We start from the raw sequence: 16,871 nt of genomic DNA on the forward strand, positions 1-16,871 counted from the left end.
AATACAATCTGTATTAGAGAGTCTGTGTAAGTACTTTACGCTGGCATATGTAGGATAGCCATCTGATTTTAAATGATGATATATGTAGCTCTGTGGAAGTTCTCCCCTAAATCTAGTTAAAACACAGGTTGAAATGTTTTTCAAGGTAGAGCTCAATCTAGCTCAGACTGACCTCAACCTCATGCTAAAGTCCCATGCTGGCATAATTGTGCACCACTATGCACGCTGACATGGGGTTTTTTAAGATGCATCTTTAGGAGCTGGAGAGATGGCTTAGTGGTTAAGGCACTTGATGTCAAAACCTAAGGACCCAGGTTCAATTCCCTAGCACCCATGTAAAGCCAGATGCACAAGGAGGCACATATATCTGGAGTTTGTAGTGGCTAGAGGCCTTGGTGCGTCCATGCTCTCTTTGCCCCCCCCCACCCAATAAATAAATAAAATAAGTCAGGCATGATGGTACATGCCTTTAATCCCAGCACTTAGGAGGCAAAGGTAGGATGATCCTGAGTTCAAGGCCACCCTGAGACTACATAGTGAATTCCAGACCAGCCTGAGCTAGTGTGAAACCCTCTCTCAGAACCCCCCCCCACCAAAAAGATACATCTTTACATTCTTTTTTTAACTTTTAAAATATTTTTAAATTTTTTTATTTATTGATTTGAGAAAAAGAGAGGCAGATAGGGAGGAGAGAGAATGGGCATGCTGCAAACAAACTCCAGATGCATGTACCACCTTGTGCATCTGGCTTATCTGGGTCCTGGGGAGCAAACCTGGATCCTTTGGCTTTACAGGGAAACACCTTAACCACTAAGCCATCTCTCCAGCCCTATAATTCTTCTTTTTTTTCTAGGAAAGAAACACAACAATGAAATCATCCAATAATCTTTTTTATAATGTAACACGTCATTTGTGACACTTAAGTCATGGCATGCAGGAAAAGAATTTACATATTCTTTTTTTTGTTTTGTTGTTGTTGTTTTTTCAAGGTAGGGTTTCACTCCAGCCCAGGCTGACCTGGAATTCACTATGTAGTCTGAAGGTGGCCTTGAACTCACAGTGATCCTCCTATCTTTGCCTCCCAAGTGCTGGGATTAAAGGCATGCACCACTCTGCCTTTCTTTAAGAATGCATAGACCGGGCTGGAGAAATGGCTTAGCTCAATTCCCCAGGACCCATGTTAGCCAGATGCACGAGGGGGTGCATGCGTCTAGAGTTCGCTTGCAGTGGCTGGAGGCCCTGGTGCACCCAATTCCTCTCTGTCTGTCTCTCTCTTGCCATTCTTTGTTTGTTGCTCTCAAATAAAAAATGAACAACAAAAAAAAAAAACTTAAAAAATGCATAGACCTAGGGCTGGAGAGATGGCTTAGTGGTTAAGGCACTTGCCTGCAAAGCCAAAGGACCCAGATGGGATTCCCCAGTACTGATGTAAAGTCGGATGCACAAGGTAGCACATGTATCTGGAGTTTGTTTGCAGTGGCTGGGGGCCCATTCTTTTTTGCTTCTGAAAATTGGCTCTTCTCACTAGGGTATCATCGGTTTCATGAGAGACATGGGAAAGAAAGCTTTTGTTTTATAGAGTTTTTCTCTGTGTTTTGGAGAGGGATTGGTTTCTGGCTAGACTTGAACTTGTAGTGATCCTCCTGCCTCAGTCTCCCTAGTGCTGAGGTTACTGACATGTGCCAGCACACACAGCAGCACACTTTGAGCACAGAAGAATGCATGCAGTAAACACCAAAGAAGATGTCCATCTACAACACCGTGATTGAAAAGTAGAAGAAAAATCATTCCTTACAAAACCTGCTGGCCCAGGGTTCAAGTCCTAAACCACTCATTTAAGCCAGGTGTAAAAAGTGGCAAAATTGTATGGTGTTTATTTGCAGTGGCAAGAGGCCCTGGAGCACCCACACGCATGAATGCATGCAATTTTTTTAAAAAAGAAAAAAAGTTCTCTTTGGATATTTGTAGTTTGAGTACTTCGAGAACCTCCTTGTGTGCACTATGAACAGCTGCTGAAAATACAGGTCTACAGTTCAGAAGAAAGATAGAGTATAAAAATTTGGCAATCATTTGTAAACAGCTGACAAACTTTCCTAATATCTTATTATATTCCATATAATGTTTCCTTGTGGATATCAAAGCAGGATAGAACAACAACATGCCACCTTGTCATTTGCAAATTGCTAAAATGATTTGTAAGGATCTAAGGAAAACCACCTGGAAAGCCAAATGTACAGGCTCTTAGAAGCAGAGAGCGGAGCACTTTCAAACATGAGGTTCCAACATCTATAATACACACCAAAGCAAGACACACACATGCTGTAAGAAACTTGTCAGCTAAACACTTGGCAAGTCAATGATAATAGCCTCATTTTAATCCATCTGAGCTGCTATAACAAAGTAACTATTAAGTGATTTATAAACAACAAAAATTGAATGTTCACAGCGTGAGATTCTAGGAAGATCAAGCAACCATTTGGTACCTGATGAAAGCCATTTCTCATTAAAACCATTGTTTTATGTGTCCTCACTTGACAAAAGGAACCAGAGGGCTCTCTAGAGTGCCTCTTTTATAAAAGCATTAATCCTATCCATAAAAGCAGGAACACTGCCATGAGTTTGAGGCCAGCCTGGGCTACATAGTGAATTCCAGGTCCATCTGTGCTACAACGAGAGACCCTAGCTCAAAAAATTCAACTCGCAGGCTAGAGAGTGCTCAGTGGTTAAGGCACTTGTCTGCAAAGCCTAAGGACCCTGGTTCAATTTCCCAGTACCCACAAAAAGCAAGATGCACAACGTGGCACAAGCATTTGGAGTTTGTTTTCAGCGGCTGGAGGTCCTGGTGCACCCAATTTTCTCCCCCCCTCCTTGCAAATAGAAAAAGGGGGACTGGCATAGTGGTTCAGGTGCTTGCCTGCAAAGCCAAAAGACCCAGGTTTGATTCACCAGGATCCACATAAGGCAGATGCACAAGGTGGCGCATGCATCTGGATTCCATTTGCAGTGGCTAGAAGCCCTGGCATACCCATTCTTTCTCTCCCCCACCATCTCTCTCTAAAATAAATTAATTTCTATATATATTTGTTTGTTTGTTTGAAGTAGGGTCTCACTCTAGCCCAGGCTGACCTAAAAATCACTCTGTATTCTCAGGGTGGCCTCAATCTCATGGCAATCCTCCTACCTCTACCTCCTGAGTGCTGTAAATAGAAATATTTTTAAAAATTAAATTCCACTCCTACCCGTGAAAAAAAGGATCCACAGTGAAAGAAAAGTTCAAATGAAGGCTTTTCTATAATCAAAAATAGGTGTGTTTTCACAGATTTAAAAATATATATTTATCTTGTAAGCTTTTCACTTCCTTAATTAATGCTGTTAGATTTTTCATAAAATGTATTCTTGGGAAATGTGAGATAAAGCTGATAAACTTATAAATATACAACAAACATCAAACCATCTAGATCAGACCATCCAACAAAAATACAATACAAACGACTTATGCAATCGGAATGCTCCAGGCACCTGCACTTGAAACTTTAAAAAAATGCATATAAGGGCTGGGGAAATGGCTTATAGTCATTAAGGCACTTGCCTGCAAAGCCAAAGGACCTAGGTTCAATTCTCCATGACCCACATAAGCCAGATACACAAGGTGGCACATGTGTCTGGAGTTTATACACAGTGGCTGGAAACTGTGGCATGCCCATTCTCTAAATGTGCGTGACTCTCTCTCAAATAAATAAAAATTTTAAAATGCATATAAATAGAAATTATTTATTTGTTAGTTTATTTAAGATAGTGTCTACCTCTATAGCCCAGGCAGGACTAGAACTCTACACAACTTGGGTGGGACTCAAACTTGTGATCCTACTATCTTGGCCTCCCAAGTGCTAGGGTTAAAGGCAGGAGCCACCAGACTCAGCTAATTTATCAAACACAGAAAAGACATTATTTCAAAATGTACTCAAAAATTTTAATTAAGCCAAGAGTAGCAGCACACACCTTTAATCCAGCACTCTGGAGGCTGAAGGAAGAAAATGTTCGTACGTTTGAGGCCAGCCCAGGACTACAAAGTGGGTTCCAGGTGAGCCTGGGCTAGAGTAAGACACTGCCTCGAATAAAACAAATAAAAATTTATTTAATGTGGTATTACTTTTTGTAAAATAAATCTTCAAAATCTGATGTATTTGGGCTGGAGAGATGGTTTAGCGGTTGCCTGTGAAGCCTAAGGATCCACGTTCAATTCTCTAAGTCCCACATAAGCCCAATAGATGCACAAGGAGATGCATGCATCTAGAGTTCATCTGCAGTGGCTAGAGGCCCTGGTATGCCGATTCTCTCTCTCTCTCCCTCTCTATCTCCCTCTCTCTCTCTCTCTTTCTCTCTCATAAATCAATGAGTAAAAATAAATATCTAAGAAAATCTGATGTATTTTACTCTAACAGCATATTCAAGTGAGACCACCACATTACAGCTGTCTGATAACCACATAGGCTTAGCAGCTAGCAGACTGGACAGTATGCTAGCTAAATGTTGGTAAGATAAATACTTCAAAAATTTCCTGGTTATATTTTTAAAATATAAAATACATTGATTTTAGCAAAAAAGAACATATCCTATTTCTTCATCCTTATCTCTTAAGCATATGCTAAACAGTAAAATTAAGTTACAAATAAATAAGTCAAAGAAAACAACATAGCTGCGATGCTAAGCTTTAAACAACACAAAGAGGAATTCAGAATTTCAAGCAGTAATACTTCCTGGATTAAAATATACTGCTATTGCATTTGAAACTTACCTCCTTAAATTCATCTCTGGCAATGTCTTTGTATTTTTAATATGAAAAATAAAACCACATTTTAACACACAGGAAAAATGCTATCCTATTTTAACTTTAGGTCTATCAATTATTAACTTTCTTCAAAAAGGTCTTTGACAGTGCACTGAACTATTTCTTCACATTTTTCTGGAGTTGCTACATTTTAAAAATAGTGGGGGCTGGAGAGATGGCTCAGTAGCTAAAGGCACTTGCTTGCAAAGCCTGATATCCAGGTTCAGTTCCCCAGTACCCAAGTAAAGCCAGATGAACAAAGTAGCACATGCACCTGGAGTTCATTTGCAGCAGCAGGAGGCCCTGGAACACCCATACTCTTTCCCTCTTTTAAAATTAATAAGTTAATTAGAAAATAATACTATGTAAAAAAAAGTAATTTGATATTTTCAAGTTTCTTAAATTTTAATTTTCTAAATTATTGCTACCATTTTTTTATCTCCTGAATCAAAGCGTAAAATAACACAAAGTCTACATATTATGAAGGAAAGACTAAATCCTAAGCAAGAGTGTCTACTGCTATGCTAGAAGCAGTAATTTTGTAACATAATTTTTACTTTAGATATGCAAGTTACACAACTTTAACACAAACTATAGAAGTGATTACATTTTTCATCATTCTTAAATTTTCTGCTAGGGCAACATGGTATATCAGAAGGAAGGCTAGATCTGTGTGTGTTTATTTATTAAAAATTAAATATGTCTTTATGCTAAGATTAGTCTCACAGCAAAGTAAGATGTGAATACATTCACCCATTATCTGTACATAAATCCTGCCTATGTATTCTGGAGTTTCAGCTACATATATTTATTAATTATATATAATAAATAGTTATACATACACACCTATACATACACACAATCCATGCATGTGTCACAAAACTTGAACATAAAAAAGTAAAGTTCAGGGGCTAGAGAGATGGCTTAGCAGTTAAGGCACTTGCCTGCAAAGCCAAAGGACCTAAGTTCAATTCCTCAGTACCTACACAAAGCCAGATATGCACAAGGTGGCACATGTGTTTGGAGTTGGTTTGCAGTGCCTGGAGGCCTAGCGTGCCCATTTTATCTCTCTCTCCTCTCTTCCTCTCTCTCAAATAAATAAATTAAATTAAATTTAAAAAGAAAATGAAACTCAAAATGTTAAAATATTTCCACAGAAGAACAAAGAGCAACTTCCTTCTGCTTCTAATTCTTCAACTTCTCATTTTTGTTTTGGTGGCAAGGACAGAACCCATGGGCCTCTGGTGAACATATTCAACCACTGAGCTATACAGGCCAAGTCCCCAAATCTCTTTCATTTTTTTTTATTTTTCAAAGCAGGGTCTCACTCTAGCCCAGGCTGACCTGCAATTCAATATGTAGTCTCAAGGTGGCCTCAAACTCACAGCGATCCTCCTACCTCTGCCTCCCGAGTGCTGGGATTAAAGGCATGTGCCACCACAACTGGCTCCCTAATCCCTTTACTAAATATTTTTAATCAATTCCAATAATTTTCCTATGTTCTTGAAATATAATTTAAGCACATATTAGATGCAGAAGGAAACAGAATTTCTCAGTAACAAGCTCATGTACACTCACCTTTAACCAATCACAATTTGTTTTTTGGGGGATTGTTTTGTTGTTTTTTTTTTCAAGGTAGAGTTTCATCATAGCCCAGGCTGACCTAGAATTTACTATAAAGTCTCAGGCTGGCCTTAAACTCATAGCAATCCTCCTACCTTAGCTGGGATTAAAAGAGTATGTCGGGGGTTGGAGAGATGGCTTAGCAGTTAAGCGCTTGCCTGTGAAGCCTAAGGACCCCAGTTCAAGGCTTGATTCCCCAGGATCCATGTTAGCCAGATGCATAAGGGGCACATGCATCTGGAGTTCGTTTTCAGTGGCTGGAAGCCCTGGTGTGCCCATTCTGGTGTGCCCATTCTCTCCCCCTCCCTCCCTCCCTCCCTCTCTCTCTCCCCCCCCCCTCTCTCTCTTTCTCTATCTGACTCTTTCTCTGTCACTCTCAAATAAATAAATAAAAATGAACAAAAAAAAATTTTTTTAAAGCCTATGTCGGGCTGGAGAGATGGCTTAGCAGTTAAGCGCTTGCCTATGAAGCCTAAGGACCCCAGTTCAAGGCTCGATTCCCCAGGACCCACGTTAGCCAGATGCACAAGGGGTGCACGTGTCTGGAGTTCATTTGCAGTGGCTGAAAGTCCTGGTACACCCATTCTCTCTCTCTATCTGCCTCTTTCTCTCTGTCACTCTCAAACAAATAAATAAAAATAAACAAAAGAAACAAATTTTAAGCTTCTGTCACCACACCAGGCACCAACCACAATTTTTAACATAGCGCTTTATGTGTTTTGTTGCACAGGAATTATTGGTGATCACTATAACATAAATGAACCATGATCCCTTATAAAGTTAGCACCAAAAGTTACACTATGTGCAATCTATCTATTTATGAGCCAATGCAAAACTTTTAAATCCTTACTCCTTTTGCTATGATACATACATATATTTTACTTGGCTAATCCTGCCCTAGCTTCATATTCCACAATGACCTCTTTTTGCTTTATTTTACATAGTCTTTAAGGACCTATTTGCTTATTAAAAAAAAAAAAAACCTTCAGACAACTTGTCATTCTATGCTCTTCCAATTCCTCTTTGAAGTTTCATCTTATCAAAGATGGTACATGAATACATTTAAATACATAAAAGGCAAAAAGAGCTGGGCATGATAGTGCACACCTTTAATCCCAGCACTTGGGAAGAAGAGGTAGGAAGATCGCTCTGAGTTCAAGGTCAGCCTGGGACTACAGAGTTCCAGGTCAGTCTGGGGTAGAGAAAGAGACTGCCTCAGGGGGGAAAAAAGGCAAAAAGAGAAACTATCATAGAATATGTATTTTATTGGCCCCATTCCTAGATTATAATTTTAAGCTAGGTGTGGTGGCGCACTCCTTTAATCCCAGCACTCAGGAAGCAGAGGTAGGAGGATTGCCTTGAGTTTGAGGCCACCCTGAGAATACATAGTGAATTCCAGGTCAGCCTGAGCTACAGCGAGACTCTACCTCAAAAAAACAAAAAGATGGAAACCATATCTGGAACTGGGAACAAGTCAGAATCATATCCACATACGTGTCTAGACCCTTATAATTCTCTCGAAATTAATAATGCTTATCACATCTCACTGGCGCTGACTTCACTCTCTGTTGGGGAACTGCTTCTTTTTCAGACGGGAACTGGACCTGAGGAGATAAATAGTCCAGCGCACTGCACCCCGGCCCCAGCTCAAACCACAGAGGAACTGGGGAAATGAGCAAGAGTGCTGCTCTCTCAGTTAAGCTGGTATCAGCACAAGGGTGATGGAGAAAGATACTGAGGACACTCAGCACCCACCAAACCAGACATCTAGATGCTCCTAAGTACCCATCACTGAAGTAGACTTAACATGCTCCCAGCATGGCTCGGGGAATTTTGCGGAAGAAGGGGCAGAAAGATTGTTGGAGCCATAAGATGGGACATTTTGAACAAAGACATTGCCTCTCCCCCATATCTGACTGCTGTCCCCAAAATGCATGACCCACAATCCCCACGGGGTTGACCTATGTCCCCAATGAGGAAGTCCTCTTCAGAAAAGGGACAGGGAGGAGGGAAAGGATGGTACTGCCAACATGTTATCTTTATATACAAAATATGTCCATATCTAATAATTTAAAAAATTATATCCAAATGCTAAATTTGTATATTTTCTTATTGGGTAGTGCCTTGATTTATTCAATTTAAAAGCAAATTTTATTCTAATAGATTTAAAATGTCCTAATTATTCAAAATTTCATTGAATTCATATCCTCTAAAATGGTGACTAGACAACTGACTATAATAAATTATTGGACTAATTGAAAAAAAAAAACAAAAGATTATACATCTTTACCATACTTACAAAGCGTTTAGTCATCTGATTTGCAATAGCTGATAAAATTGTTAAGTAGAAGTTATGTGTACCATTCCTTGGCAGAAATTATAAGGTATATTAACTGTTGCTGCTTTTCTGTTTTCAATCTGTCTTAAGCTATCATAGAGAGGGTCCAGATGTTGGTCCTAAAATGATGTCTGAACCAAAAATGTACACAACAACCTGTTAATGTGAGCAAGAAATAAACTGTTGTTGGGCATGGTAATGCACATCTATAATCCCAGCACCTGGGAAGTAGAAAAAGGAAGACCAGGAGTTAAATGAAGGCTATTCTTAGCTTAAGTGATTTCAGAGCCAACTGTATCCCCAAATAATAACAAACTTTAGTTCTTTCATTTTTTTCTGTTTTTATAATATTTATTAAAGAGAGAGGAAGAGGGAGAGAGAAAGAAAGAATGGGCATGCCAGGGCCTTCAGCCACTGCAAAAACAAACTCCAGACCCATGTGCCCCTCTGTGCATCTGGCTTATGTGGGTTCTGGGTAATTGAACCTGGGTCCCTTGGCTTTGGAGGCAAGTGCCTTAACCACTAAACCATCTCTCCAGCCTTTCTTTCTTTATTTTATTTTATTTTTTTGTGGTTTTTTTGTTTCGTTTTTTGACGTAGGGTCTCACTCTAGCCTGACCTGGAATTCACTATGGAGTCTCAGGGTGGCCTCGAACTCACAGCAATCCTCCTGCCTCTGCCTCCCGAGGGGATTAAAGGCATGCGCCACCATGCCCAGCTTCCTCCTTTACTTTTGAATGAGTCATCTAAATACCATCTCCAGTAATAGGCAAAACCTAAGCCAGTTACATATAATCCAAGCACTCAGAAGGCAGCACCAGCAGAAAGAAAAGAAGGCTCAAAACCAGTCTCAACTACATAGCAAGATGCTGTCTCAAAAACCCAAGGTCTGGCCAGGTGTGGTGACACGTGCATCTGGAGTTCATCTGCAGCGGCTGGAGGAGCTGGTGCATCCATTCTCTCTTCCTCTTTATCTGCCTCTTTCTCTCTCTCAAATAAATAAAGTTCAAGGCATGGTGGTGCACGCTTTTAGTCCCAGCACTCGGGAAACAGAAGTAGGAGAACTGCTGTGAGTTCAAGGCCACCCTGAGACTCCATAGTGAATTGCAGGTCAGCCTGGGCTAGAGTGAGACCCTATCTCAAAAATAAATATATAAGCTGCCTAACAAAAAGTTTAACTATGGTTTGGGCACACAGCTTAATAACACAGCCTTTGCCTAATACATGCAAGGCCCTGGGTTTGATCCAACACTGGCAACAGGGGGAATGATAAAGAAAAAAATGCACAAGGTTAAAAAAAATCTGTAAAAAAAATTTACACTATTCAAAACAAGGCTACAGTGACTATATTAATGAGATAAAGTAGTTTCCAAGCAAACAATATTACTAAGGCTAAAGGTCATTTCACAAGAGGAGAGAACAACTCTACACGCTTACATACCTAAAACCAGAACCTCACAATACACAATGACTTTGAAAAACTAGACAAATCCACAATTATAGCTAGACATTCCAATTCTCCTCAATATCTAACATATATCCAGTAAGCAAGAAAGCAGCAAAAATATAAAACTGAACAACAGGGCTAGAGAGATGGCTTAGTGGTTAAGGCATTCACCTGTAAAGCTAAAGGACCAGGTTTGATTCCCCAAGACTAAGCTAGATGCACAAGGTGGTGCATGTATCCAGAGTTTGTCTGCAGTGGCTGGAGGCCCTGGGTCATCTTTCTGCCTCTTTCTCTCCCATAAATAAATAAGCAAATAACTAGTGGAACAACACTATCAACCAACCAACTGACATTAATAGACCATTTCAGGAAACAACAGCTAACTATACATTCTCCTCAAATTCATGTAAAACATATACCAAGCCACTCATGGTGGCACACACCTTTAATCCCAGCACTCTGGAGGCAAAAGTAGGAGGATGACCAGGAATTCAAGGCCAACCTGAGAATAATGTGACTGTCACGTCAACTGGACTAGAGTGAGACCCAACCTCAAAAAAAAAAGAGAAAACTGTAAGCCAAAATAACCTTCATTAAATTACTTCTTATTAGGTATTTGGTCACAGCAACAAGAAAGTAATTCCTTTTCTCTAAATTTTATGAAAATGCAAACCAATGTACAATGACTGCCAAAAGACAAGGAGAAGGCAGGGGATGGTACAAATGTCATTTTTTGCTTTTTTGGTATCAATTTCATCAGATATAGATAGATATATAGATATATAGATAGATAGACAGACAGACAGGTATGTATGTATGTATGTATGTATGTATATATGTATATATGCACACACACATAATAGTTTACTTTGTCAATTCTATATCAAAAAGCTATTAAAGCTAAGAATAATGGCACATGCTGTTAATCCCTGCACTTGGGAGGTAAAGGTACATGGATTGTTGTGAGTTCAAAGCCAGCCTGAGACTACATAGTGAATTCCAGGTCAGCCTGGAACCTGGTGCACCATTCTCCCTCCCTCCCCACCCTCTCCCCCTCCCTCCCTCCCTCTCTCTCTCCCTCTCTCTCTCTCTCTCTCTCTCTCTCTCTCTCTCTCTCTGCCGCTCCCAAATAAATAAAATAATAATAATAAACAAAAAACTTTAAAAGAAAAAAAAAAAAGGGCCGGGAGTGGTGGTGCACACCTTTAATTTCAACACTTGGGAGGCAGAAGTAGGAGGAATGCCATGAGTTTGAGGATACCCTGAGACAACATAGTGAATTCCAGGTCAGCATGGGCTACAGTAAAACCCTACTTGGAAAAAATAAAAAAATAAAAATTAAAAATTAATTAATTTTTTTAAAAAAACTATTAAAATTATCCTTGTAGTGCCTAAAGCTGGTGGCATTTATATAGCCTAGCTAAGCACAAATGGGTGCTCTTCTTATACTCTTTGGCAAGTAATGGTTGAAGAGCTGCTAATATCAGCATAGTAAACAGGCACAAGCTCCATAGTATGAATTCCTAGCAAAGAAAATAACTACCCCATTTTCTAATGATGAAAAAGGGCTTTACTGCCTTCCATGAATGCATTTATGAGAATACCCACTCATTTTTTTTTTTTGTTGTTGTTGTTTTTGTTTGTTTGAGATAGGGTCTCACTCCATCCCAAGCTGAACTCACTCTGTAGTCCCAGGGCTCCTCCTACCTCAACCTCCCAAGTGCTGGGATTAAAGGTCTGCGCCACCACACCCAGTTAAGACCCATTCTTTTTTATTTTATTTATTTATTTGAGGGAGAGGGAAAGAGAGAGAGAATGGGCATTCCAGGGTCTCCAGCTGCTGCAAACAAACTCCAGATGTATGTGCCACCTTGTGCACCTGACTTACGTGACTCCTGAGGAACTGAACTTGGCTTCTTTGGCTTTGCAGGCAAGCTCCTTATCCTCCAAGCCATCCCTCCAGCCCAACACCCACTCTTAAACCACAAATAAGGGCTGGGGAGATGTCTCAGTGGTTAAAGCCCTTGCTTGCCATGCCTGTTGGCCTGAGTTCAATTCCCCAATATCTGCCAGATGCACAAAACAGTGCATGTGTCTGAAGTTTTTTGAAGTGGCAAGTGGTCCTGATGCACCCATTCTATGTCTCTCTCTCTCTCTTTTTCTGCTTGAAAATGAATAAAAATATTAAACTACAAACAAATCTCCATATTGGGTTAAATTACTTTCCACTTTATCCAAAGTAGACTAGAAGTTTAAAATAAAAATGCCAAACTTCTGGGCATGATGGTGCATGCCTTTAATCCCAGCAATTGGGAGGCAGAGGAAAGAGGATCATTATGAGTTCAAGGCCAGCCTGAAACAACATTGTGAATTCTAGGCAGACTGGTGGACTAGAGTGAGACCCTACTCAAAAAACCAAATAGTAATAATAATAATGCTAAGACTAGGGCTGGAAAGATGGCTCAGTGGTTAAAGGCACTTGTCTGCATGGTCTGATGGCCTGGGTTCAATTCCCCAGTACCCACATAAAGCCAGATGCACAAACTGGCACATGCGTCTAGAGTTCATTTGTAGTGGCTTGAGAGCCTTATGTGTCCATTCTCATTCTCTCTCTCCACCCCTTGCAAATAAATAAATAAATACAGTATTTTTTGTTGGTTTTTATTTATTTATTTGAGAGTGACAGACAGAGAAAGAGGCAAACAGATAGAGAAAGAAAGGATGCGTCAGGGCCTCCAGCCACTGCAAACGAATTCCAGATGTATGTGCCAACTTGTGCATCTGGCTTATGTGGGTCCTGGAGAATAGAGCCTTAAACCAGAGTCCTTAGGCGTCACAAGCAAGTGCTTAACTGCTAAGCCATCTCTCCAGCCCTAAATACAATATATATATATTTTTAATATTAAGATTAGGCACAAAATTCAATGGTAAAGTATCAGCCTAGCATGCATAAGGCTTGGAGTCAATACTCAACACTGGAAAATAAAATAGTTTCATTTGCCTTAAAAATTCATAAAAATAGGTTGATATTGTATATATGTAAGTACAATGATTGTGATGGAGAGGTAATATGATAGAGAATGGAATTTCAAAGGGGAAAGTGTAGGGGGGGAGGGAGGGAATTAACATGGGATATTTTTTATAATCATGGAAAATGCTAATAAAAAATAAAAATAAAATAAAAAATTCATAAAAATCTTTTGGGCAGGAGATAGCTCAGTGGTTAAAAATTCATTAAATTTCAATGGGCTGAACAGATGGCTCAGCAGTTAAGGTAATTGCTTGAAAAGCCTAATAACCCAGGCTTGATTTCCCAATACCCACAAACAGCTGGATTCACAGGGTAGCACATATATCTGGAGTCTGTTTGTAATTCATTTTCAGTGGCAGAGGCCCTGGTACACCCATACTCACCCTTTGTCTGTCTCTTTCTTTCTATCTATCTCTCAAATAAAAATAATAAAGAAGCTTAAAATTTGGGACTGGGAAGATGGCTCTGTGGGTAAAAGCACTTCTGTGAAAACATGACAACCAGAGTTTGGATCTCCAGAACCCATGTAAAAGCGAGATATAGTAGCAAGCATTTGCAACCCTAAGCCTCCTTCACTGACATGGGAGGGAGACAGAACCCTGGGAGGCTCACAGGCCTGCTAGCCTGGGAACTGCAGTAGTGAATAAAGGGACCCTACCTCAAGTAAGATGGAAGAAGCCAAGGATTAACAACAAAGTTGTCCTCTGACTTCCACACGAACACCTGCACTCACGTACCTGATGCACACCAAAGGAATTTTCTTGTTTAAAAAAATATTTTATTTATTAAGCATGGTGGCTCACACTGTTAATCCCAGCACTAGGGAGGTGGAGGTAGGAGGATCGCTGTGAATTCGAGGTCACCCTGAGACTACATAGTGAATTCCAGGTCAGCCTGGGCCAGAGTGAGACCCTACCTTGAAAAAACAAAAAAAAATGTTTACTTATTTATTTGAGAGAGAGAGAAAAAAAAAATGGGCACACCAGGGCCTCTAGCTACTTCAAATGAACTCCACACGCATGTACCACTTGAGACTACATAATGAGTTCCAGGTCAGCCTGAGCTAGCATGAGACCCTACCTCAGAAAACAAACAAACAAAAAAACTTTTTTTTAAGAATTTTAGTTTAAGACCAACTTCCCCTCTGTGGTGGTTTGATTCAGTTGTCTCCCATCAATTTATGTGTTCTGAATGCTAGGTCCCCAGCTGGTGGCAATTGGGCAGCTGGATCCTCCTGTAGGTGATATAGTGTTGGGGGAGAGCTTCTGAGTGTTATAGCCAGCTTCCCCTTGCCAGTGTGTGGCACCTTCTCCTGTCACTGTTGTCCACCTGATGTTGGCAAGGAGGCGACATCCACCCTCTGCTCATGCCAGTTTTCCCCTGCCATCAAGGAACTTCCCCTCAAGTCTATAAGCCAAAATAAACCCTTTCCTCTCACAAGCTGCTCTTGATTGTTTTCTACCAGCATGAAGCTGACTGCAACCCTCAAAAATATTTGCATTTTAAACAAATAATTTTCATATGCATGGTGCAAAGAAAAACAACTTAAGTAACTACTTAAAGATCTGACTGTGGTATAACTGAGAAGTGCCAAGCAGTGTCACCTGTTTTGTTCCTCCAGTTTAGCCAGGAGTTCTAAGTCGTCTGGACTCAACTGTGACGGGGAAGATGGTGAAAGGGCTGGTGTTGACAGTGTGGTAGATGAGGATGTCGTGTGTAATGAAGTCGATGGACTTGCCACCTGACTGGCCATCTGACTGACTGTATGCGATACTGTGTTCTTCACCCATGAGAGAGTAGAACTCAGCTTCTCTGCAACCTTGTCTGTCGCCACCTGCAGATAAGAATAAAAAGAATTTATTTAGTTTTATTGCAGTCATTACCAAGAACTTAATCCTGTTAAGTTTTACTTCATAACAAACAGCCTTTGTATTATTTTATTGTATTTTGGGGGGACAGGGTCTGATGTAGCTCACTCAGGCTAACACAGAACTGGCTAGGTAGTGAAGAATGACCTTGAACTTTTGATCATCCTGTTCAGCTTCTCAAGTGCTGGGATTATGGTCATGCACCATTATGCCTGGTGTATGTGGTGCTGGGGATCAAACTCAGGGCTTCATGCATACTAGGCACACATTCACCCACTGTTACATCCCTAACTATGTTTTACTTAATAGTAACTATCATAATGTTCTCAATAAGATGAAGATAAATCCTATTTTAGCAACCATTCTAATCTCCAGAACTATTTACTAAAATCTACCTATCTTCAGCTTAAACAAAGAAGAGTGTTTTCCAAACTACAAACTGAAACCCATTAGGAAGTGATAACATTAAACTCTTAAAGTGAATTCCAGATCAGCCTTAGTAGAGTGAGATTCTACCTTGAAAAACCAAAATTTTTATTTTAACAATTTTTTTTATTTATTTATTTGAAACAGAGATGTAGAAATAGGCAGGTAGAGAGAGAGAGAGAGAATGGGCGCACCAGAGCCTCCAGCCTCTGCAAATGAACCCCAGATGTGTGCGCCCCCTTGTGCATCTGGCTTATGTGAGTCCTGGGGAATCAAACCTGGGTCCTTTCCACACAAGCGCCTTAACCACTAAGCCATCTCTCCAGGCCCATGATATTCTTTACTTGAGTTTCAGTCAAAGCATTTGAAAGTTAAGGAACTAAAACATGCCTATTGGATGATCAGGGGAAATCCTATAATAGCTCAAGAAAAAGTGGTTGAGCTTAGCACAGCTAAAAGAGACCCTTACCAAACTGTCTTCAAACATGCTCCACCAGTGTTTTAACAGAAGGGGGACTAGTTCCAAAAGAAGAAAACTAAGTGGCTAACAGAGACGTTTGCTGGGCATGGTGGTGCATGCCTTTTATCCCAGCACTCAAGAGGGAGAATCCTCCCACCACTGCAAACGAACACCAAACACATGAGCCACTTTGTGCAACTGGCTTTATTTGGGTACTAGGGAATCAAACCCAGGCCATCAGGCTTTGCAAGCAAGTGCCTTTAACCACTGAGCCATCTTCCCAGCTCTCGATAAGCCTTTAAAAATTCTTCTGTTCTCTAAGATTCAACAAATTAGACACATGTCCACAAAGTTATCATAAACCATGCCAACAGTCTAAACAGGCATGTATGTAACACATTTAGCTGAAATAAAAATGTACATAATTTTGAAACAGGTCAGCCTCGGCTACAGTGAGAACCTACCTCAGGGAAAAAAAATGCTATGTAGTGGTCTATAATGGTCTAGCTGTGGCTAATGGTCTCCATACTGAAGACCCAGGGAAAGCTCAAGTACACCAGCCTAAGGGTAAGCGAAGGAGAGAAACTAGAAAATGTATCAGATCTAATCATGAAAAGTCACATTAGAATGTAATCTTATCTGGAATGTAATATAAACAACATATTTGTAGGGAAGCAAGAGGAGGCAGCAAGGAGACTAGGTAAGTGACTATTAAATCTGGGTGAGAAATAATTACGGTTTAGTCTACTGAGTGGACAACAGAAATAAAGAGTGTGTGAGATACTATTGTGGGAATGGGGAGAAAATGACTTTCTGATGAAACAGATCTAAAGAATGAGGGAGCATGGAG

The 16,871-nt window shown here is 40.3% G+C and overlaps 1 protein-coding gene across 3 annotated transcripts in view; it reads right to left on the bottom strand.

The window, feature by feature from the left end:
- The window catches only part of Evi5 (ecotropic viral integration site 5), a 171,088-nt gene that overhangs the window by 131,588 nt on the left and 22,629 nt on the right, over positions 1-16,871 (bottom strand). For all 3 annotated transcript variants that reach the window (XM_045138140.1, XM_045138139.1, XM_045138142.1), the window contains exon 2: positions 14,872-15,101. In XM_045138140.1, the coding sequence (XP_044994075.1) occupies positions 14,872-15,020 (149 nt within the window). In that variant the 5' untranslated portion in view covers positions 15,021-15,101. The remainder of the gene's footprint in view (positions 1-14,871; positions 15,102-16,871) is intronic.

The sequence above is a fragment of the Jaculus jaculus genome, chromosome 19 (assembly GCF_020740685.1).
Source record: "Jaculus jaculus isolate mJacJac1 chromosome 19, mJacJac1.mat.Y.cur, whole genome shotgun sequence".
Classification (NCBI taxonomy): domain Eukaryota; kingdom Metazoa; phylum Chordata; class Mammalia; order Rodentia; family Dipodidae; genus Jaculus; species Jaculus jaculus.